Source organism: Biomphalaria glabrata, chromosome 12, assembly GCF_947242115.1.
Source record: "Biomphalaria glabrata chromosome 12, xgBioGlab47.1, whole genome shotgun sequence".
Lineage (NCBI taxonomy): Eukaryota > Metazoa > Mollusca > Gastropoda > Planorbidae > Biomphalaria > Biomphalaria glabrata.
In genome coordinates, this window is record NC_074722.1 from 2,254,601 (window position 1) to 2,278,612 (window position 24,012).

Here is a 24,012-nt window from a genome sequence, read left to right on the forward strand (position 1 = left end):
ATTGTGTCCCCTTGAAGGTTAAAGCACATGCAATATCCTCTTTGCAGTTTCATTCAGGTTCAGTTCGAACCGTCTGGAAAACTCTGTGATTTTTTAAATTAAAAATGGCAAAAGCTTTGAAAGTTTTTACGTCTACTTCAAAACTGTTCGCCAGTGGAGGTCAGAAGATCTTAGGCCTACAGAAACACAGCAAATGTTTGCTAAGTAACTATGTTGCCAAGTCTAACAATGAGCTTTCCCTTTTCTCCCTCACTTCGTCAAGGGCATTAAGCACGCTGTCTCCATCAAGATCTCTCCTAGACACACACAGTTGTTTTACATGCACGAAGAGAAGCACTGCATTGTATAGCACAGAAGGTATGGTTTCACCTATTATCTTTTTTTTTCTATCTTAATTACACTGGATTATAAATAATATAGAGTAAGTTAAAAGTGCGAAGTTCGAGCGCATTAAGCCCGCTGGCAGCAATTTTCAAGTTTGGATTTTTATAGCACCGTAACGGTCTGAACTATGAAAAAACTGATGGTATCTCTGAATTCCTCGTCCTTTTTTTCTATAAAAATAGATTGGATTTAATGTATCACTAGGCTTAGTTAAAATTAAATACGAAGTCAAAGAGGTGTAGGGAAAGTATCGCCAAGCGTACTTTTCCTCGAGCGGATTTTTCCCCAGTTAGTAAGCTCGATCGGGTTGATGGAAGGTTCGAGCAGATCTAAGAAAATATAGATCTGTCTAAAAACATGTTTTAATATTTCATTTTTACTATAAAGTCATAAAGTCATTTTCTTTTTACTCCAGCGCAAGAACACCATCCATTGCACCATTTCCCACCCTCCATAACTTCAAATAGTCTCTTTGAGTTGATGAGCCATCAGACTTAAAAATAGCCTTAATCCCATTACCCATTTCCTTCACTACCGGGTAGTAAAAAAGAATAATTCCACACCTCCTGAGTTTGACCTCACCCTGAACTTAGCCTTTACAAGGAAAAGGAAATAGTATGTGTCGGAAGTAAAGAAAAAAGGTGCATGCGCAGTATCAATATAGTAGTAATTTGGTAAACATTCCAATAAAAAAGTGAACTGTTCGAACCTCTTGTCAAATCAGGACTGCTCGAACTTCGCACTTTACTCTAGATCTAAAATCTAATCTAGAGTCTAATACAGTAATACTAGACAATTATAAAAAATTATTTTTGAGACATGTCTAAGTCAGAGGTCTACTCTAACTCAGACTCAGTCTAAGTCTAATCATGTCTAATGATTAAATAGATCATTATAGGGAAGAAGGAGCACTCTAGTAAAAATCAGTATAATAATTATACTATACTATACTAGATCTAATACTAATCATAATGAGAGTTTACTAATCATAATGAGACTAATCCTAATAAGTAAAGTCAGTAAAGACACCAGATAGGTTATAAGGCGATTAGTTGGGGAAAAGTAAAGGCGATTGGTCATTAACTGTGACTGTGGGTCACCTTTTCATCATCTGCCCTATACTATAGGGCTCTAATATAGATATAGATCTAGATAAAAAAAAAAAAAGATTGTAAATAGATATTTTATATAATTATATTATATAATAATATATATGTATATAGATTCTAGATTGTAAGTTGAGTTCTGAAAGGGGATCTCTGCCTCATACTCATACTACTCATAGCAGTGATAGCAGTCTTGGTTTCACATCTGTGTTCACAGATTGGTATCTAGAATCTAGTCTAGACTTTACTAGGACAAATTTTTACTAGTGCTCCTTCTTCCCTAGTACTATTAGAGCATGGAATGGGTTGCCTGAGCCAGCCAGGAAAGCCAATGACTTGGCAAAATTTAAGTCATTGCGACAAATTGGTTAACATGCGTGACTAGATTCCTAGATTGACCTAGGAACACACGTAGGATGTAATCTTCTTTTTATGAAGTAGCGTCTGTATTTTATAAGATAAGATCCAGATTTTAGTCTAAAACTCTAGATCTAGATATCTAGACTAGTACTAAAGTAGTCTATCTAAGTTATAAAGTAAGACTAGCTTTTGATTTTTAGAATGGCTACATTATAAATAGATCTAGATAGTTGTGAGTAATTGAATCTGTATCATGTAATCAGCTATCTTAAAATCTAGAATAGTTATTTACTTATTCATTGAATCTTCAAAATGCATCTCGACTCATTCTTTAGTGGTCCCAAATGTGGTGAAGCAACCATTGACCCATGACTATTAGATCAAGAGGCCCACTGGCTGGGTCAAAAAAAAATAAATGTTTGACTGAGAATTCAAAATATTAAAATAAGTTACTAAATTGACTGAAATGACATTAATACTTGTAAAAGGTAGATCAGTCTAGAGATCAGATACCTGCATTTGAATTTTTATTTAAAAATATACTGATGTGCATATATTGGATGTCTTGAGTTAAAAATATTAAATGAATTAAATGTAATGCAGGTGACCATGGGAGGGGCACCATTTTACTACATCACTGGGTCCCAATAAAGGGATGTGTACTTTGTGCAGGCCCTTTCAGTAACTAGATAATCATCAGTCTAATTCTACTTTCTAAATTTGTATCACATTATATATATATATATAGATCACTTGCTGCTTGGTCTACTTTTTATATATATAAACTTTAAAATCAAAGACATTGCCATTATTTAGAATTTTTTACTGCTTACCATAAAGTTAGTATAAGTGGTTCACTTAGTTTACCAGTAACTTGAAAGTAACTTGATATTTACAAGTTTAGGTCCATCTGCCTCAAAAAAACACAATCATGTTTTTATATGGTAGTTTGTCCTAAGTCTATTGGGTAGAGCCAAAGAATTAAAAATCCCAGAGACTTCTTGGTCTGGGCTGCAGTATTGTAGAAACGGCATAAAGATGTCTTATAAACTAATGCGATGTCGACTGTTCCGACACTAGAACAAACGTATTTAATGATTTGACCTTGGATACCTCTGTACTCTTCAAATGAAAATTTATTTTCACAAAGTTAAATTTAAAAAAATTTTTTTTTCTAATTTCAGTTGACAAAGAAATCTCAAAGTTTCTTGAGAAAGAAATTGACTATGAAAAAAAAAGATCCACTGAAAATCTTCCTAAAATTTCTGGATTTGAGATTCAGACAGATGGTGGAGATGTTACATTAACAAAGGTTTCAGGGAAAGAAAAGTATGTTTTTTTACTAGATCTATGTTTATACTAGTCTTATTTATAAGAATTATTTATTTAAAAAAATATAATAGACATGGCTAAGTCTGCTGGACCAGAGTAAAAATGCAGGACCTTTAAATGCTTTCATTAGCTACTAACAAAAAAAAAAGATTTTTAGGTAACTGTCCGGTGTTGTTTGCTATCTAAGTTGAAAAGAAATATATCTATTCTATTTATGGGTGTGACCAAAAAAGGGGTCAGAATGTTTATCTCTGTATATATAGTTAAAATTTTAAATTCACACACAGACCTAATCTTATGATATATGTAAATATATATATATATATATACATGTTCACATTCTTTTAGTCGAGAGATTTTTATTTGTTAATGCATTACTGAATAATCAACAATGTCTTGTCTTTAGAATAACAGTCAAGCTAAGTGTCAATGGTTCAGTTGATTCTATTATGTCAGACAACCCAACAGATAAGGATGAACCACCACAAGTGAGTTACATCTCTTTGATTATTTAAGTACCACCTTGTGAATTTTTTTTATTTAACAGCATTGTTTCAGAACCCTTAAAATCACAGATAAAAACTGTTGAAGTCTACGAATGTTTTAGTGCAGCTCAAAGCTTCTTCTTTTGTTCTCCTTGTACAAGTACTTGTAGAGATTAAACTGCAAAGAATTCATATAAGGCTTGATTTTTTTTTAATTTAATTTAATTAATTTTTTTTTAGTGGTACTTCATTTGTGTTTTGTTTTGTTTTTTTTAGATGATTTGTAGACCTCCATTTGATATTGAAATCACTAAAGGGGATGGCAAGGTCTTAGCCATTCAGTGTGGATTCCCTGGTCATGATAATTTTGATGAACCTGAAGAATACAACAAGGGTGGCCAAGAAGCAGAACAAATAGGTGGGTACCAAGATTATTTCTTTTGAACAGCAAAAGTTTTTGCTTTTAACATCTACCCTCTTCCCTGTGAGTAGTTTAAAATTATAGCTGTCGACTGTCATCATGTGGCAGAATTTTGTATTCGTTGACTGATAAGTGTATTTGTGTGATCCCACAGATGACCAGTTTGAAATTCATGATGTTGCTATTCATGAGGGTGAATGGAAAGATACAACATTTACAGTTTCTGCTTCTACGATGGACGCTGTAAGTAGCTGGACTTTTTTTTTTCTTCTCATGTGACTTTTTATCTTCTGTTATTGCTGTTTTTAGAATACCACAAAAGTGACATCTATCATTTGGTCTGATGGCAAGTAGTTGCTAAGAGTTGTATTTGTTAGTAATACTGTGAGATGGAGAATTCAACTAGTGTCTAGAGGTAAAGCATTCCTTCATTTTCAATGGAGAACTCTAGATAATTGTTAGTAATACTGTGAGATGGAGAATTCAACTAGTGTCTAGAGGTCAAGCATTCCTTCATTTTCAATGGAGAACTCTAGATAATTGTTAGTAATACTGTGAGATGGAGAAATCAACTCTTGTCTCATTCCTAAAGCCTCTGTACAGCTCAAGAAAACTGCACTCTTTTTTCCTTGGCACATTATGCAGTAGAGCTCAGCAGAAAAAACATGGCTGGAAGTCTTTGAGTCCAAACCAATGTGTCATTTGTCTTAAGGCTGAACTGGAGGTCCAGGACAGGAATTTTGTGGAGGCATCTAACTTCTTCAATGTTCAATACAACTTGAACTCAATAATTTGTGAAGAAAGAAATGGTTAAAGTGCATATTTGTATTTAAAAAAAAATAAAAAATTATTGCACAGTTTTAACTCTTTCTCTTAGTAATTATTTTCCACATTCCGATGGACTTGTTCATTTTGCTCATTTGTGTTTCACACCCCTGTAATGATTAAAGTTCAATAACTTTTGTGTATATAATCAGGAAATGTTATATTAGATATATAATTATAGAAGAATGCATGCTCTTTTCGTATACCGGTAACACAAATTAAAGTTAATAAAACCAAAAATGAATGTAATTTATAATGAAATCGGGTCAAAACAACGTTGATATCGTCAGTTAGGAGAGAAAGAGTTAAATCAGGTCCACTGTTCAGGTTAAATTTTGTTATAATTTACCATGGATTTTGTAAGATGTTTTAGTCCTTGACCACAAACCAGTTTCTCTTAGGCTGTTCATATACAAATCAGAGTTTACACTAATATCTTTGGTCCTCTTCACTATTTTTGTTTGTTAATTTGATGTTTTATTGATCCCCATCTAGGAATTGTTTGATCTTCTGATGGACATGTTGGATGAAAGGGGTATCAATGATGAATTCATCACTCAGTTGGTCGACTTCTGCACTGCCTACGAGAACAGCCAATACATTGGATTCCTACAGAAACTGAAGGCCTTCGCAGATAAATAAAGACATTTGACATTCACCTACAACATTGTGTGTTCACATCATGCATGATACATTCATCAGTTGAGTTTAGATCATAAATCTCTTTGTTACATAATTCTCTTTTTGTGTAGATGTCCATATGATGCACATTATCATTATTATAAGTTTCAAAACATTCTTCTCAATTACATTCATTTTATACAATACAAATTTCAAGTGTTTGTTACTCTGTCTTGAGACTTGTGTTGAAGTCAAAATAAGAGAAAAGTCAATAGCCCATGCTAAAAAAAGTGCATATCATTGTGTGTGCTTTATTTACTTAGCACCAGAAATACATATTTAAACCTAGTTGTTTTATAGCTTGTCCCTCTTCTAAAACTATAGGTCATTTAAAGTTTAACAATTGGCCAAAGGTTATCGCATGAGCTAGAACAGTCTTAATTATAACTGTGCTACTAGTTTTGTGTTACTAGTTCTTTTCTTCAACATAGCTTTTGGCTGAATCCTGAAAGTTTGGTGGGATATGTAAGATTTAAAAAAAAGACTAAATAATTTAATAAGAAAAGAGTATATAAGCTTGGTTTCCCAAATGAAGGGATCTCAGGTTTGAAAGTCCACCCAACTTTAGTGGGTACCTGATGTAAGGGAAAATAAAGAAGGTTGGTCATTGTGCTGGCCACATGACAGCTTTATTAACCACTAGCCAAAGAAACTGATGGCCTTTACATTAGCTGCCCTATAGATCACAAGGTTTGAAAGGGGAACAATGTACATTAAATAACTGGTAAAGCTGAGAAACCATTTGTATTTAGAATTTATTAGTTGTCATATTGCAGCCGAAACCAGCCAGAAAAAACAAAAAAGCTAAGCAAAATAAAAGTCTGACCAACATGCATGACAAGACAAACACATGGATTTGCATAAGATACTAATAATTTCTTTTGAAGGAGCATCTGTAGTTTATAAGATAATGTAGAAAGACATCAAAAAGGTTACATATTGCTTATGTTAAAAGAATGGCACATTTTTTCCCATTTCTATTTCTGAAAAAAAGTCAAGAAAAAAGGTACTTTTGTTGATTTAAAATAGCCACAACACTTTAGTTTTTCTTCAAGAATGCAAGTTAGGTGTGAGTATATGTGTAGCCTAATTATTATTATTGCTTTTTTATAGTGTATCTTCCATGCTCCGATAGCAGTGTTTCCTAACTTTTTCCTTAACTTTGCACATTCTGAGTATTTAGCGGAACAAGTTGCTTACTTTTGTTAGAGATTTACTACTACTGGCCTACTAGTTAATTATTCCAGTATGTGGAACACTTATTGAGGCCTCACAGAACACTAGGGTTCCACGGAACACAGTTTGGGACACATTGTCCTATAGCATGCAAAGTGCACTATGATTCAATCCCCTTTGTGGGCATGGGGGAAAAGTTGTCCCTGCTACTTTTTGGAGCTCAGTATACACAAGTCTGCCCAATTCAAAATCTGAAATTAAAAATTCCCATTCAAAATCAGGTTTTTGAACTCATGTAGCCAAATGGTTTATGCCACTCAGTCACACTTCACGTAATGTGACTCACTTCTTCTAGCCAGCTTTATTGCTGTCAGCTCTTTTGCAGACTGTGCTAAGGAAAAAAAAGTGTGCTCTTTTCTTCAGTTGTTCAGCACTGCCGTACAGGGTGTTGGTTATGTTGGGCTGTAGTGGAAGTAGGGTGGATTAGGAAGGGGCATTAAAAGAGGATGTGGTTTACGGTTTCATAAGGGTGGGCGCAGTGTCTGCAAAGGGGGAATTATGTGGAGTTTATTTTGTTCAGATGGTAATTTATTGGAGTTGTGTGTCCTGTTCTTTGTTGGAAAATTGTAGATTGTTCTTTGCGGAGGAGGAAGTTAATACTGTCCAGTTTGTTAAGCATAGTCATTTCTTTGTACATGGCTCTGCCTGTGTTTCCTGATGCCCATTGGTTGAGCCACTCCTCTTTCTGATTGTTGACTAACATTGACCTTAGGGTGAGGTAGTTTACAGGTCTATCTGGTTGTTCCATAGTTGAACCTGCCTTTGATAGCTTTTCTGCCTTTTCATTTCCCATGATGCCAATGTGTCCAGGGATCCAATGTGACTCACAGGGTCAGCCAATGACAATGTGTGTAAAAAAAAAAAAAGTAAACTTCCCCTTTCAGACCTTGCTATCTATAGGGCAGATGATGTAAAGGTCAGCCAATGACAATGTGTGTAATGGGTTATAGCTTCTTTTAAAATAGTGTAACAACAACAAAAAATAACTACAAGCAATAAATTTTTAAAAAGCGTGGCTGGGAACTGGGGGGGGGGGGGGCTTAAACTCTTTATGGGCCCCTGCATTTTGACATGAGGGTTAGGGCATGACATAATGACCACACAACACAGCCAAATAAACACATGCAAATGATTACACATTTTATTCCAGACTAGTAAACAAATTTTTGTTCTCATTTTGAGGTTTAACAATTAATAACCACAGCAGATAATTAATTATTCTAATAAAATAAATCTTCAGTAGACAGTCAACAACTTAAATACCGTTACAAATAACACAGACAATAATTTAAAATGATTAAACAAAACACACCAAGCCAGAGGCTGCTGCTACTGTACCAGGTATATGTTTCTATTCTACTGTGTAAAACATTTCATATTATCACATTTTCACCTTGTCCTTTAAGATCCAACTCGTTCTTCAGAAATGAAGATTTTATTCTAGCCCTAGATATATTCATGTCTATGGTCCTAGCCTATGCCTCTTGCAGTGCAGCATTGAGGCTGGTTAGGTTCAAACACAAAACCATCTAGACAACAGTCCAGAAACATACTGAATGATGTGACAGTCATCCAATGTCATATTTATACCATTACAGACTTTATTAAAGTTTACAGGTTTTGACTGTAATCTGGATTGTAATGTGTTTATGTTTTCAAACAATAGCGGATCTTAGTTTTAACATGATTCTTTTTTTATCATCTTCTTTAGTGAATCACTGACCTATACCCAAATAACAGGTATTTAAAAAGTTCACATACTTTGAATCTATTGTTGAATAAAGGTTTTGACTTTATTCTGGATTGTAATGTTTTCAAACAATAGCAGATCTTTGACGGTTTTACCTTGTGATTCTTTTTTTACAATCTTCCTTATGGAATCACTGACCTATACCTACAAAACAGGCATTCAAAACTGTATTTAACAAATTCACATACTTTGTATCTATTTCTGGAATGCATTGTTGAATAAAGTCATAAGGGCTAATCTAACAGGTTCTTTAAAACCACAGGTAGCTAAATCTACATAAATATCAGCAACAGTTTTGCAGGAGATATTGGACAGCAGCGTTTCCCTCATGCAGTCAATGGATAGCGACTCCAGTTTGTAGAAACAAGCCAATGGGAAAATGATGGTACAGGTGTCTGGCTGCAAGCAGGTGTGTGATAAGACAGAAGACACGTACTGTATGAGGTCAGTCAGCAAGTATTTGTCAGCCACCTCAAGGATATCAGCACACTTGTCAATCAGTTCCATTAAGGACGGGTGGGGAGAGGGAGATACAGACCTGCAGGACTTGTCCTCCAGACTGAGGCAACAGAGGGAGTCCTGGGAGTCTGTAATGTCGACTGGCGCTTCTTGGTCCTGAAGTGCTGATTCTACTTTCATTTCTAGTTCGCAAGGTCGGCTGACTTTGTTTGGTGATTTTATTTTAGCGTCAGAACTCTCAATGGGAGAGTTAAGGAATGTGTTACTGTCTGTAGAACTGGATGTATGGACTACAGGTGAAAGAGAGTCAATGACGGAACAGCCGCTGGAACAGCCGTGCAAATAATGTAGGACAAACTGGAAACCGAATGAGCTGGCTTCAGCTATGGCTATCTCCGACTTTCTTGATTCTGCATATGAACCGCCTAACATGGCCGCAAATACGGTGGACTTACTGGACAGTTTTTGTTTGTTGACCCCATAGGTAACTTCCTGATTATCACAATTCACAAAATGTAAATCATACAGAGCCGACATATCAGAATAGGGGCAAAGGTTGGATTTATGAGCTTCTGTGATAACAGATGAATTACTGATTCCCATTCTTGGTCTCTTCCCTGACTGGTTAGCTGCGACATCCTGCTCAGAAGGACAATCTGTCAATAAATCAGGAGTTCCAGATTTGTTAAACAGGTCAGGACAAGTATCAAGCTTTGCCATTTTCATCACAAGTTTAGGTGGATTCTCAAGATGCAAGTTCAAACTGATGCCAGAAATGATAGCTTCCCGGGCAGAAGCAGCTACAGGGAGGAACAGGTACGGTATCAGTTGTTCCCAGAGCTGGTACTGCTGCAGGAAACTTTTGCGTGTTGGATTATGTTTGCTGAAAAAGAAAAAAAAATACAAACTAGGAGCTTGTGCAAAACTAAATGAGGAGCAGAGAAGAGTTTCATTTCAGCCTTGGAGATTTTCAAGATAAATAAAAACAAGGTCAAGGACGCTAAACTGAATGTCAATGTTGCCAACTAGCTAAAAAAAAATTGAGTCACAAATGGAAAGGTTTAGAAAATTTGATTCTGCGGTGCTAAACCTTGTGAAAAAACATTTCATCAACACTTTTCCCTTACTCTGTGAACAGGAAACACCAAAAAGCTTGCTATTTATAGACATCTTCTCCCTAGTAGACAATTTCTAATGCTAAAATGAATTTGACATAAAATAATTTTGAGATTTAAATAAATTTCAAGAACTTAATTTAAATCATGAAATGAAAAACTTTCCTTGAATCTGCAATATGAATTTGACATAGAATAATTTGGAGATTTAAATTAATTTCAAGAACTTAATTTAAATCAAGAAATGAAAAACTTTCCTTGAATCTGCAATATGAATTTGACATAGAATAATTTTGAGATTTAAATTAATTTCAAGAGCGTAATTTAAATCAAGAAATGAAAACTTTCCCTGAATCTGCAATAGGAAATACAAAAACGAAATGGGCATTGTGTTTCCCATTGTAAAACTCCCGTTGGTATGTAGCCTAGTCACTGATTCAACACTTAGCTGCTTTATATCACTAAACCATAGGCCCAAACAAAACAAAGTTATAGAAATGTTTTTAAGTGGGAGATGAGCTTTATCCAGTCAAAGTGTAGTAGTAGATAAACAGTCAAGTGTAATAGTAGATATACAGTCATTTGTAATAGTAGATAAACAGTCAAGTGTAGTAGTAGATATACAGTCATTTGTAATAGTAGATAAACAGTCAAGTGTAATAGTAGATATACAGTCATTTTTATTAGTAGATAAACAGTCAAGCATTGTAGTAGATAAACAGTCAAGCATTGTAGTACATAAACAGTCAAGTGTAGTAGTAGATATACAGTCATTTGTAATAGTAGATAAACAGTCAAGTGTAATAGTAGATATACAGTCATTTTTATTAGTAGATAAACAGTCAAGCATTGTAGTAGATAAACAGTCAAGCATTGTAGTACATAAACAGTCATGTGTAGTAGTAGATCTATAAATTGATTTATTTTAAAAGATTACAAAGATAAGACAGACACGAATAGTAATGCTCATGATACAGGAAATGACATAGGTTGATAAAATAGATATACTTAAATAAATATATCTAAATAAACATACTTACATAAATATACTTAAATAGATATATACCTACATCAATATACTTACCTTCCTATGGACAGATAGAGTAAGCTGATGAGACAGGCCAGCCTCTGTTGGGGCAGTGGGCTGGACAGAATATGACTAATCTCTCCCCGGCCAAAATTGGACATGGCCACTGAACAGAATGACTGCAGTAACTTAAGACCTAACTGAACTCTGACCTCTGATCGACTGCACCCTGGCTCATAGATCGCCTCTCCTGTGTAATCATTCCTTGCTGAGTGACTGCCTTCGGAGGGCTGGTCCCAGTTAAAAAAGCCATGCCTGGAAGACTTGGAAGTTGACATCATCTTACTGTAGGCATCCCCCCCAAACTCAAGATCCATCAGTCTACCCATCTCAGACCTCTGAGAGCCAGCATCCTCGGAGCTTTGTGAGGAGGTCAGATGAAAGTCACTCAGGTTCATTCTGCTGCGCTGCACTAGCCCAAACCGATTGGTCAATTCTGCGCAAAACATGACACTTGGAAATGTGCCGTCCTCCTCAAGCACCAGTAGTTTCACCAGTAGAGCTGGTACCTGGAGTAGAAGAAGTTTCTGGAAACTGAGAGGGTTGCTGCATAATCTGTGCAAGATCCGGCAGCAACGCTTCATTGGCATATCAGCCAGTCTCACATAATCTAAAAGACAGGTCAGGACACCAGCCTCTGCAAAAAATTCAGCTGGGTTTTTTTTCACCGAGATTCTAGATAATAAAACTAAAATGTTTTGCTCGGAAGTCTTAAGAATCTTTTTCATTCTTCTGTCCAAATTTGCGTTGTCTTTCTTCTCAGGCTGAGAACCTTCATCTGTAGCTGTTTTGCTATTGGAAATTTTAAATGTTTTCGCATATTTTGACTTTACAGTCTTAACACTCTCAAAAATGGATTTCTTCTTTGGACTATAGCAAAGTCCAGGAAAAGGAGATCTGTAAGGACTATGTACATTTGTATCATGCAAGTTGCTATCGCTAGAAGCGGGGGACAATGCCATAAAGTCACTAGTGTTGGATGATCTAGGGACTTTAAATCCTTCTTTCTTCTGTGCTGTTCTGACATTTTTTGATGCCTCGTTTTTGGAACAGAGTTCCCTCCCTTCTTTTGACCCACCTTTCGTTTGTTCAATATCGATTGAGTTTTTTGAGGGTGAGTTCAAAACATTACCATCGCTGACACTTTTCAATGAATCCATAAAGCCACAGCTAGAAAGTTTATTTTCTGAAAGGGTTGATGGATATTCTTTTAGTGACCTAGTTTTGTTCTTATCTCCTGTGCTGTTCTTATCGTTTGAACTCACAGCAAGCAGCAAGTCAGTCTCAGACTTTGTTATTTCAACACTTTTCTTGCGTATAGACGGTAGGTTGTTTTGGCTGTCTAGATGATGTACAGATATTGATGGAGGAATGGAAAGACTTGATGGTGAGTCTGTGCACTCAACTTGCTGAGTTGTTGATAAAACTGGTTCCTCGTCAAAAGTTGAAAGAGCTATATCATCCTCATCTTCATCCTCTGACGCTGAGTACACCAATCCATCGTGAACCGCTCCACGTCTTGTTACAGCTCCAACAAGCTGGGAGCTCTGGCATACTGTGTCTTGAGAACCGAGGTGATCAGTTTGCTGGGACCCACTTAGGACTGACCAATCCTGGCTGCCGATATGACTCCCTAAAGATGTTTGAGAGCTGAACGCAGGACTTAGTCTCCCTTGTTCCTCCTCTGACTGTAGTGGCGAAGCAGGAAATAGGAGTGGGCTGAAAGTAGCCGGCCACGCTGGTGATGGGCTTAGTGATGGATTCTGAGAAAGACTTCTGTAGCTTTGGTGTTCGCTACTAAGTGACCAGGCTGGGCTGGTTCCATCGGGCTGAGAACCGCAATTAGGTGAACTGTGGCTAGGTGAACTTTGTGGTGAAACAGAGTTGCTTATAGAAGGAGAAGAGTATGCTGGCGAGTAATAGGATGTCCCAGCACTCAGTGGACTGTATGGATCTACCACAGGGACAGAATTAAATGGCATCACTCTGTTTAGATCCTGATCAGGACCAAACGTTTTACATGTTACTCCGGAAATATAATCCTCCATCCTCCAAGAGTTCTCCATCTGATATGTGGGGCTGTTGATGCTGAATGTGTGCCTGGTTTCAGAAGCTAAAGAGGTAGGCAGATCTTCATTCTTCTGCTCATCAGGTGCTACTTCTCCTACAAGAATCCCTTCACTGTCAGTGGCTAGACTGCTGTCAATAAGAAGAGGATCTTCACTGCTGCAATCTTCTGCTTGTAAAAGACATTGGGGCTGACCTTCACCTTGGGGGCTATTCATTTGCAAATCACTGAAGCTGGAAATATTCTGAGGTTTTATTGAATCTCCAAGTGCTAGAGAATTCTCTAAGACTTCAATGTCTGCTCTGTCACTTTGTTCTGGAGCTGCTTCATCAGACTTTTTCTTCTGGACTTCTGCCGCGTCTGCCAAGACATAAACCTCCTTTCGTAGAGGCTCCTCTCTTGAAGCCAAATGACAGCACCGCCGGAGATGCTCTATCAGAACACTGACAAGACCATGCTTCAGAAGTCTTGCCAAGCAGTCGTCACTGTACAGAAAGTTCACAAGGGAGCTAATAATCCTGTCATACAACATGGCATAGTCGCCACACTCCCCGCCCTGTAGTGCCGACACCAACAGCTCGAGACCCCCAGCATCTCTTATTTTTGCCCTGTTAACAGATTCTTTAGTGCACAGGCATAGAGCATTCAATGTGGACACCTTGTTGACAAACACCCGCTCACTACTCAAGTGCTTAAGGAAGAGGGAGATGACACCAGCCGAGCCGAGTGCCGGCCGCATCTGTTCCTGCTCACAGAGCTTGAGGATAACGGAGAAAGAAAAGAAACCGATATCATTGTCTTCATCGTCTGCTAATTTCACCAACTCTTCCAAGATATTTGCTGCTAGAATCTGACCTGAAAAATTGATGCAGCATCTGAAGGGAAAAAAATAAAGAATTTATTAGTTTATTGTACCTAACACAACATGAATCAATTAAAAATTAACCAATTATTGGAAATTAATTACTTTGTTTGATATTAAATAAGGAAAATAACTTCTACATTGTTGATATATAGTATAGTTGTAAGTGCATAGTTACTCTCCTAGGTTAAGCTTTGTTTTTAAAAAAAGATTTCTTTTTATTTTGCTTGTTATTTTATTTTTCAATATAGTTTTTCTAGATTTTAATATTTAGTATAAAATGCTCAATCACAGTCTGTGTTGTTTTTTCCTCAGTTTTCTACACCAGCTTATCAACCAACAGAGCCATAGCTAGAGATTTGAGGGGACCCGGGAACGCTTGGCCTCACTAGAGGCCCCTGCATTTTGACATGCGACATCATGACACATGTACTTTTCGAATACATTTATACGTCTAATGTGTGGAATACATGCAACAGGGTCACTAACTTATATCCTGCATTTTGAAATTCAACATCATAACATGAGATAATGTACTTAATGAATATATAAGTCTAATGTGTAGAATACATGCAACAGAATCACTAACATATATATAAAAATGTGGATGACAAGATTACATGGCAGTAGCATTATATTTGATATGTAATGTAAAAAAAAGTTTACAGACACTCATTTGGATGCTTCTCTCAAGTAGGGGCCCGGGAGGACTTTCAAATTCGAACCCCCTCTCCCTACCCTAGCAACACCGCTGTCAACCAATCATAACTCCCACTACCTTGAGGATGGTGGGACCCTACTACAAATGGAGAAAGAGAGAGAGAGAGAGAAAGAGATCGGAAAAGGGAGAAAGAGACAAAACTTTTAAGATGATGACTTCTTAAGCTTACCTTACAGAATTTATTACTGATAGCACTCTGACCCCTCTGTGAATAAGCTTACCTCACAGAATTTATTTCTGATAGCACTCTGACACCTCTGTGAATAAGCTTACCTTACAGAACTTATTTCTGATAGCACTCTGACACCTCTGTGAATAAGCTTACCTGACAGAACATATTTCTGATAGCACTCTGACACTTCTTTGAATCATTTTCTTGTTGTCAAGTTTCAGCAGTGCTGCTAGGGCTTGAACAGCTTGTGTGTCTTCCACTAGCTTCTTCACACCTTTCTCTCTCTGAGCCATCAATCTGGGAATACATAAACACAGAAGCTCAAGAATGTGCAAACATTCTATTCAGTAATGGAGAACATTAATTAGATCACAACGGAGAACATTAATTAGGTTTCAATGGAGACTTCGATTAGCTTTCAACTGAGAACATTAATTATGTTTCAATGAATAACATTAATAAGGTTACAATTGATAACATTAATTAGGTTTCAAGGAGAAAATAAAATCATAGACAGTTTTCTTTATGTCTTTATGAAATGACTTTTAAGTTTCAGAGATTCCTTCAGAAATGGAGATTATTACATTCTAGCCCAAACCTTCTGGAAAGCAGAGGATGACAGCAGGCGGGGATGGAACTCAGAACCATAATTCTGACAGTCCAAAGTGCATACCACACAGGCGTAGACAAGTTAAATGATCAGACATTATTTGTTTTTTCAAAAGAGCACATCAAGCTTTTTAATTCGACAGAACTCAATTGTACACTTAGTGGATACAAGTTATGTGCCACTTTCTTTAAATTTGGTCCCACAATAGTTTTCAGGCCATATTATGCCTGTTTAGTCTTCTTACATCATCATCTGCCATTCTTGAAACTTATATATGGATTCCTTAAATTTATTATAATTGCAATCTACATACCAGTATTTAATTCTATAGTAAGAATGGAAAGGCATAGTAAATCCGTCTTAAATATTTTCTCAACAATCACCCTAGAGTTGACAAAGTAACTATGTTTCCCTCACAAAACCCAGCACTCTTCCAGGGTTCACACTAACAAACATTGTTCTTAGGCTATCAACATTAGAATACTTCTTTCTAAACACATTTTATTTAAACAGAAACTTTATGGCTAAAAATATTGGGTGTAGCAAAACTTTTCTAACTTAAATTAATAACTAACTAAACATAAGGTTTTAATGAATAGAGTTTTTGTGAATACCATTGTTAGAAAAAAAATAATTTTTTAATTGATTGATTAAAGTATCCCTTTCAGACCTTGCGATCTATGGGGCGGATGATGTACAGGTCATCTGTTTCTCTGACCCACATTAAATGAGATTATGATGTGGCCAGCAAAACGACCAACCAGCTTTAATTTTCCCCAACTAATGTCAGGTACACATTAAAGCTGGGTGGACTCAGAGATGCCCAAAAGATTTTGAAATTTAAAAAAAATATCAGTCTTCCCAGGATTTAAACCCAGTACCTGCGGTTCAGAAGCCAAGCACTTTACCACTCAGCTTTTCTGTCTCATGAAAATATGAATCACTTCATTAGATAAACATCAACATTTACAAATAATCATGAGCTGGAAATCATTTTCTTAGGCAACTAAATAAATAGTTAAAAGATTTTAATGAAGCACTAAGTCAGCTGTATAATATTATGAATACATGACAGATTTGTCTTCTCCTGAAGTTCTTCATTGACTGACACACCCATGGCCTTTGTAATGCTTAGACTATTGAAGCCTGTTGTGTCCCATCCAGGGATGAAACAAGTAGATATTGTGACATTAACTAAATGCCTATTGTATTTCAATAGCATGTGGAATTTAATCTTTGTTTGACACTTAGTGATGGCTTATTGAAAGCAGTAAAGTGCATTGGCTTCTGAACTGGGGTCCTGGGTTTGAATTCTGGTGAAGACTGAGATTTTTAATTTCGAGATCTTTGGGCGCATCTGAGTCCACCCAGCTCTAACAGGTACCTGACATTAGTAGGGGAAAAGTAAAGGCGGTTTGTCATTGTGCTGGCCACATGACACTCTCATTAACTGTAAACCACAGAAACAGATGACCTTTATATCATCTGCTTTATAGATCGCAAGGTCTGAATGGGGAACTTTACTTTTTTTTTATTGAAACTTTAACATTGAAGCATTAAACATAAACTAATAATAAAAAATAAGGACTTTGTATTGATATATTGAATTGTTGATACTGTTCATAATCTCATTGATCTCAAATTTACATTTTATATGGCTGTAAAACTATAATGAGTCCAAATTACCTTAAAGCCCTGATGTAAGTAGTTCTACATTCTTCATCTTCAGTTGTCATAAGACATTTGGCCACAAACTCTGGAATTTCCAGGTCAGTAATTTTATCACAGTGATTGGCCTCTTGGGCCAGGTTGGCCAAGGCTCTGATTCCTCTGTTATGTATGCTTTCTTGCTCTGATGACAGAGTAACTCTAGCTGGAGAAAAGAAAATTCCAAAGAAAAAAATTATTTTAACTATTCATTGATTAATACAAATTACTGCGACACAGATAATACTTTAAGACGTATCTGTCTACTGTTCCTAGTTACTTTTATAATACAGTGATGGGAACTGACTTTGCAAAAAATTTTAGGAAATTTTGTAAGCGCCTGTGTCAAAAGACCGGATGTGCGCATGTTCAAAACAAATAAAAAATCTCATTTCGCATTCTTCCGAAAATGGAAAAAATAATAAAATCTGATTTTTTTTTTTCATAAAAAAAAAATTGAAAAAAAAAAATCGGTTTAAAAAAAAATGTCTGGAAAACTTCAGATTTTTTTGCTAGAAAATCGGATCAGAAGAAATTATCGGAATTTCGACAATTGTCGGAAAATTCCCATCACTGATAATAGAATAAAAAAAAAGACTCAGAATTACTAGTACTAGTGACAAAAAATACATTCTTAACATGCCTACCTATTGCTGAAATGAGATCATTGTTGATCACCTGTTAGTTTGTATGAAGAAAAAAAATTAAGTTTAAATTTTAATTGACAAAAACATTTCTTCAAGTCTCCTATCAACTAATGTTAGAAATTTAATTTTTTTTTTTTTATTTATATACTCAGTAAATATGCTCATAATACTGAACAACACAGATAATGCTGATCAACACAGATAATGCTGACCAACACACATAACACTGACCAACACAGATAATGCTGATCAACACAGATAATGCTGACCAACACAGCTAATGCAGATCAACACAGATAATGCTGACCAACACACATAATGCTGACCAACACAGCTAATGCAGATCAACACACATAATGCTGACCAACACAGATAACGCTGACCAACACAGCTAATGCAGATCAACACAGATAACGCTGATCAACACAGATAGTGCTGACCCACACAGCTAATGCAGATCAACACACATAATGCTGACCAACACAGATAACGCTGACCAACACAGATAGTGCTGACCAACACAGATAATGCTGACCAACACAGATAACGCTGACCAACACAGATAATGTTGATCAAAACAGATAATGCTGACTCTCACAGATGCCATTATAGATTTATTTGTATATTTCACATTTAAAAGCTTATGTGTAAATAGAAATATAAACCCTTGACTGAGCCTCAGGAATTACCCCACAAATCTAAATCCTTAACAGCGCCTCAGGTTTTACCCAAGACGTAATTATGATGTTGCAAATCTATTGGTTGATTTGAAAATAAATAAAGACATTTTTTTAAAAGAGTTAGCGCCAGAGAATTGACGAGGGAAAAAGAAGGCCAGTCGATGAAAGAATTCCATAGTAGATAGTCACGTTTCTAAGAGCTCTGATTTAAAGCCTTTGTAATGTTATTTATACTTGTTGATCTGTAACTTGTACATAAGCTGTACTTACGTTTTATATTTAAATAAAGTTCCAGAGTTGTGTTTTTACAAAGAATCTTTAATTGTGAATCCTAGATCGTCATTTATTCAACTATTTTAATTCAAGTAAAATCCCCGGCACCACAACACACGTTGTGACATCTGTGTGTTGTGACACTGACCAACACACATAATGCTGATCAAAACAGATAATGTTGACCAACACACATAATGCTGACCAACACACATAATGCTGATCAATACAGATAATGTTGACCAACACAGATAATGTTGACCAACACAGATAAGCTGACCAACACAGATAATGCTGACCAACATACATAATGCTGATCAAAACAGATAATGCTGACCAACACAGATAATGCGGCCAAAGATTACCTTCTTTCTAACGACTTCTTCCATACACAGATTTCCCAAGATACTCATCACAATATCTTGCATCTTGTCATGGCCAACATGTCGACTTGTATCTTCCAGTGCGTCTACCAGCAGTGGGACCACCCCCAGCTTAACTAACTGCCTCAGTGCAGTCTTGGACTTGATCAGTGTTGTACGCAGTGTAATGAGGGCGCCATAGAGACCTGACCCGTGTCCACTTTGCAGTTCAGAGATAACATGCTGTACTTGCTTTTCAATGTCTTGCTTGCTAAAGTTGCTTTGCGACATGTTGACATCAGCTTTCTAGATCAAGGGATTGATAACTGTAAACAAAGAATATTAATGTTTACATATTAAGGGATTAAGAAGTAGCTACATGAAGGCCTTCATCCTTTTCTTATAGAAGAGAAATAAGTACACTATTTTTAAGCCTTAACATATATTTTTAATTGATACCGCACAATAGTCTATCATCTAGTTCTGTAGTACTAAATAGAATGAATGTGTTCTTCAGATAATATAATGATCCTGGTTTTGGACTTTACATTATAAACAAACATGACCTGTCACTTTGTTAAACTTAACAGTAAAGGACATTTTTGAGCTCCAAACTTTAAGGCCTACCTATCAAGACTTATGTATTTTTAAAATCATTTTTCATCTTGGTAATTGCAGACCTTCCTTCTAAAAAGATTGGAATGTCCTTTGCATGTTTTGTTTAAAGTGTTAATTCATTAGTTTTCCTTGCTTTTTTAGGCAAACTGTTGCATACTAGAATAGGATTGGAAGTACCGGTAATGAGAAGGCAGTGTAGTTGATTACAAAGATTAAGGAAGTGTGCATTATTTTCATGTGGCTAAGCAGACCCAGCTGTTAGCTACATATAGTAGAGTTCCTTTTTCAGACCTTGCAATCTATAGGGCAGATGATGTAAAGATCGGAACCCTGGACCACCTTTTCAGACCTTGCGATCTATAGGGCAGACGATGTAAAAATCATCTGTTTCTGTGGCCCAGGGTTGACAAGGGTGTCATGTGGCAACCAAACGCCTTTACCTTTCCCCAACAAATGTCAGATACCTTTTGGTGGACTGAGGATTGGAACCCAGGACCACCGGTTTAAAAGACAAGAACTTTACCACTTTGTCACCACATCCCACTGTTAGCTGCATAGTTTGTCAAATCTGAGGCAGATGAAGCTGCTTTTTGTTTTAATGAGAGCAGATTTACAAACACACTTTAGATGCCATAAGCATTTAAAGACTTCGATACCATATCGGACTGGTTATGTGGTATGCGCACTAGGTTGTCATGCCAACACCACCATGTTTGGCGTAAATATACAAAAATAGTCATCTGTTTTAGTTTGATAGGAGTTATTTTTCTGTCTGGATAATCTCTATGGATGATCTTGTCTCTAGTTATTGTTATAACCCTATTCGCGACGCAAAAGGGTTAACTGTGTGTGGTCAGCTGACATATGTGACACAGGCCAGTATTACAGTTTAGCGTGCTATATTGAAAGGCAAGGGACAGTACTGGCATGAACTTTGCGCGTGAATAGCGCCCGTGTTTTGGTCATCTGATCATAAGCCTGCGCAGACCAGAGACAGTGTGTAAGAAAGGGGCAGTTCAAGACAGGACACGGAGGAGACCAGGACTGTTAGTCTGGCTATGAAGTCGGTCCTGGTTGAGTCCTCAAGTGTTGATGTACGAGTCCAGAAAGAGAGACAGTAGAGTTTTGTACGGTGATGTACAGAGTAACATTTTAGTTGTTGATGTGTTTGTTGCCAATTGTCTAGTATTGGCTGTTATCTACTTGACCATTATTAAAGTACCAGATTATTTGGAGCCTTGTTGTCAAGTTCTTGATGTGTTGATGTGTTGTGTGTGTTTAGCAGTGTTTACAGAAGGCCTGATTAGGAGAGAGAAGCGTAACATTATAATAAATTAATATGATATCATTTTCATATAAATTTAAGACTAGAAATAAAAAAAAAAAGATTTAGACTGTAGTTTCTTAACTCTGAACACCTAGATCTAGAATTATTTACTATAACCACTGCTTTGTCAGAACCATCCAAAAAGTAGTGAAAACCATTGCTGTATAACTCTCAAGAAACTTGAAGGACCCAAAGAAAAGCCCTTGCATAAGGCAGGTGCTAATATTTAACAGCAAAATTAGAAATTAAATTGACTTAAATGGATATCCATTGAAAAACTGCTTCATCTGTGTTTTCAGGTCACAACTGGGTCTGCAATGTTAGGTGGCCATGGGAAATACAGATTCATTAAGACTTAGAATGTCAGCCTGGTCATGAGGAATGTGTTCTGGACCTAGGTTCAAACCATGTACGCGACCATCAAGCAGGATGTTTAGGCTAGGATGTAATAATCTTCAATTCTCTAGGAACATCCGAAACATGTACAAACAAAAAAACTGGTTTTGATCTCAGAACCTTAAATGGGCTTAATCTTCAAAATTGAAGCCTAGATTTTTATAAGATTATATGCTGCTACCAGAGTCTAATTATGAAGTCCACTTATTATAATTTTATAGATCTCATGTAATTCAAATAATGATGCAATATTTTGTAAACTAATATTAAACATAATAGCAATATGATGAATATCATGATTTTCAAACAATTTTTTAATATGTAGACTCCATGTTTCATGAGTATCGTATGGTTTGCCTATTTATTAATAAATTTAAATTAAATAAATTAAACAAAAATTTATATAACTAATAAGTTACTAATATTAGTCATAAGTCTTTAAACTTTCTAAAGACTAGTCTAGACTCTAAATTTAAAATATTGTTATAACCCTATTCGCGATGCAAAAGGGTTAACTGTGTGTAATCAGCTGACATATATGTGACACAGGCCAGTAATACAGTTTAGCGTGCTATATTGAAAGGCAAGGGACAGTACAGGCATGAACTTTGCATGTGAATAGCGCCCGTTTTATGGTCATCTGATCATAAGCCTGCGCAGACCAGAGACACAGTGTGTAGGAAAGCGGCAGTTCAAGACCGGAGAGCGTTGAGACCGGGACTGTTAGTTGGCGATGAAGTTGGTCCTGGTGCAGTCCTCCAGTGAAACGTACGAGTTTATGAGTTTAGTTCGGTGATGTACAGTCTAATGTTGTAGCAGTTGATTGTGTTGCCAATTGTGTCATATTGGCTGTTTTATTTGACCTTATTATTTGGAGCCTTGTTGTCAGGTTCTTGATGTGTTGTGTTTAGAAGTGTTTACAGAAGGCCTGAGTACGAGAGAATGGTAACAATATTTTGACATCTAGAGTCTAGATCTAAATATTGATCTAGACTTCTAGACACTAGTTCTCTAGAATGTCTAGATCTAGAATCTAGATTAGATCTAGAAAATTCTCTGGAGATTAATCTAGAATCTAGATCTCTAGTAGAGTCTAGATCTAGATTACTGATTAGATATATCTTGAGTTCTACTTGACTTTAGAAGTTACAGTTTATAGATCTAAATTTTATAGTCATTTAGATTCTAGATCCAGGCAGATATCTCTACATTCCAGGTCCAGATATATTGGTTGAGAATTCAGATTTTTTAACAGTCAAGATCATCATCATGCGACAGATGAGATTGATCATGATCATATTTTATCTACAAAGACAAAAAAATTGAAAAAGACTGAAGTGAAAAGTGACAAGTCATAACTGATCTAGAGTAATCTAAATCTAATCTAGACTAGTCTAGTCTCTAGTCTAGACAATCTCAGAATCAGAATCTGTAGTCAAGTCAAGTCTAGTCACTAGTCATTTTTTCACTACTACTAGAATCTACTACTTAGTACTACTCAGTCTACTGTAACTGTACTACTAACGTAACTAGAGGTCTAGATCTAGGTCTAGAGTTAGTGACTAGACTAACTATTACTAGATAATAGATAGTAGATCTAGAATGCTAAGAATCTAGATTCTAGCTAGATCTAGTACTAGTAGATCTCATTTATCAGTCATCATATAAATAATATAATTGTCATTAATAGATCTAGATCTAAATCTAGATCTATATAGTTATTAATATAGATCTAATCATAATTCTAATCTAAATCTAGAATTCTAGATCTAGATCTAGAATCTAGTGTTACTAGATCTAGATTCTAGATCTATTACTAGTCTAACATCATCTATGATCTACATCTACAAGAAGTATTTATTTGGATTTACATTAGCAGATGTAAATATAAACAGAGAATCTGTCTAGATAGATCTAGATCTATGCTATCTATTTGATTTTGATTACCATTTCGACTACTTAAATTCAGATAGATCTATCAAGATCTACTCGATTTATTAAATATTTATTTCACTTGTGTTTGTGTCGGAACTTTTCAGCTAAGTTTTTTTTTAAATTCCTCAATCAGAACTCTTTGTCGATTAGAAATAATTAGGCTTATCGATAGAAAAACAATATCAAGGATTTTCATACATGGCGAAAAAAAACTATAAATAGCTGTCTTTTTTTTTTTTTTGAGTATTCGGTGTACAAGATTTAAAAAAAAATCATTTATATTTGTTCCCTGTAACGGGAAAGCCAATTAGTTTAATGCAGGGGTTCTCATCCTGTGGATCGCGACCTCTTGGGGGTCGAATGACAATTTGCCGGGGGTCGCCTAAGACGGCT

The 24,012-nt window shown here is 36.0% G+C and overlaps 2 protein-coding genes across 4 annotated transcripts; one reads left to right on the forward strand and one right to left on the reverse strand.

Annotated features, from left to right (window-relative positions):
• The first annotated feature begins 1 nt into the window (after position 1).
• On the forward strand, positions 2–5,744 carry LOC106070237 (conserved regulator of innate immunity protein 3-like). Its single transcript, XM_013230081.2, has 6 exons — positions 2–357; positions 3,035–3,179; positions 3,589–3,670; positions 3,944–4,085; positions 4,243–4,331; positions 5,409–5,744. Exons 1-6 carry the CDS (start codon positions 105–107, stop codon positions 5,553–5,555), a joined length of 858 nt encoding a protein of 285 aa, XP_013085535.2. The 5' UTR covers positions 2–104; the 3' UTR covers positions 5,556–5,744.
• A 2,213-nt stretch (positions 5,745–7,957) lies between these two features.
• On the reverse strand, positions 7,958–23,774 carry LOC106057291 (uncharacterized). 3 transcript variants are annotated; one of them, XM_056006688.1, is made up of 8 exons: positions 23,632–23,774; positions 19,347–19,669; positions 18,029–18,059; positions 17,361–17,547; positions 15,252–15,361; positions 15,166–15,199; positions 11,239–14,184; positions 7,958–9,922 (listed from the first exon to the last, which is right to left on the reverse strand). In XM_056006688.1, the coding sequence occupies exons 2-8, from the start codon at positions 19,632–19,634 to the stop codon at positions 8,776–8,778; spliced, it is 4,743 nt and encodes a 1,580-aa protein (XP_055862663.1). In that variant the 5' UTR covers positions 19,635–19,669; positions 23,632–23,774; the 3' UTR covers positions 7,958–8,775. The 3 variants fall into 3 exon arrangements, with proteins under 3 accessions (XP_055862663.1, XP_055862662.1, XP_055862664.1); XM_056006687.1 differs by lacking the exon at positions 15,166–15,199 and having other exon boundaries at positions 15,218–15,361; XM_056006689.1 differs by lacking the exons at positions 15,166–15,199; positions 23,632–23,774 and adding an exon at positions 21,544–21,893 and having other exon boundaries at positions 15,218–15,361.
• Between the last annotated feature and the right edge of the window lie 238 nt (positions 23,775–24,012).

Coding starts and splice junctions, on each gene's coding strand:
- LOC106070237 (XM_013230081.2), top strand. CDS start 105: ATGGCAAAAGCTTTGAAAGTTTTTACGTCTACTTCAAAACTGTTCGCC. Junction 3,180..3,588: donor AAGGTTTCAGGGAAAGAAAA/GTATGTTTTTTT, acceptor TCTTGTCTTTAG/AATAACAGTCAAGCTAAGTG. Junction 4,332..5,408: donor CTGCTTCTACGATGGACGCT/GTAAGTAGCTGG, acceptor ATCCCCATCTAG/GAATTGTTTGATCTTCTGAT.
- LOC106057291 (XM_056006688.1), bottom strand. CDS start 19,634: ATGTCGCAAAGCAACTTTAGCAAGCAAGACATTGAAAAGCAAGTACAG. Junction 18,060..19,346: donor AAGAAGTCGTTAGAAAGAAG/GTAATCTTTGGC, acceptor ACAAACTAACAG/GTGATCAACAATGATCTCAT. Junction 15,362..17,360: donor ACTTACATCAGGGCTTTAAG/GTAATTTGGACT, acceptor ATGTATTCCCAG/ATTGATGGCTCAGAGAGAGA.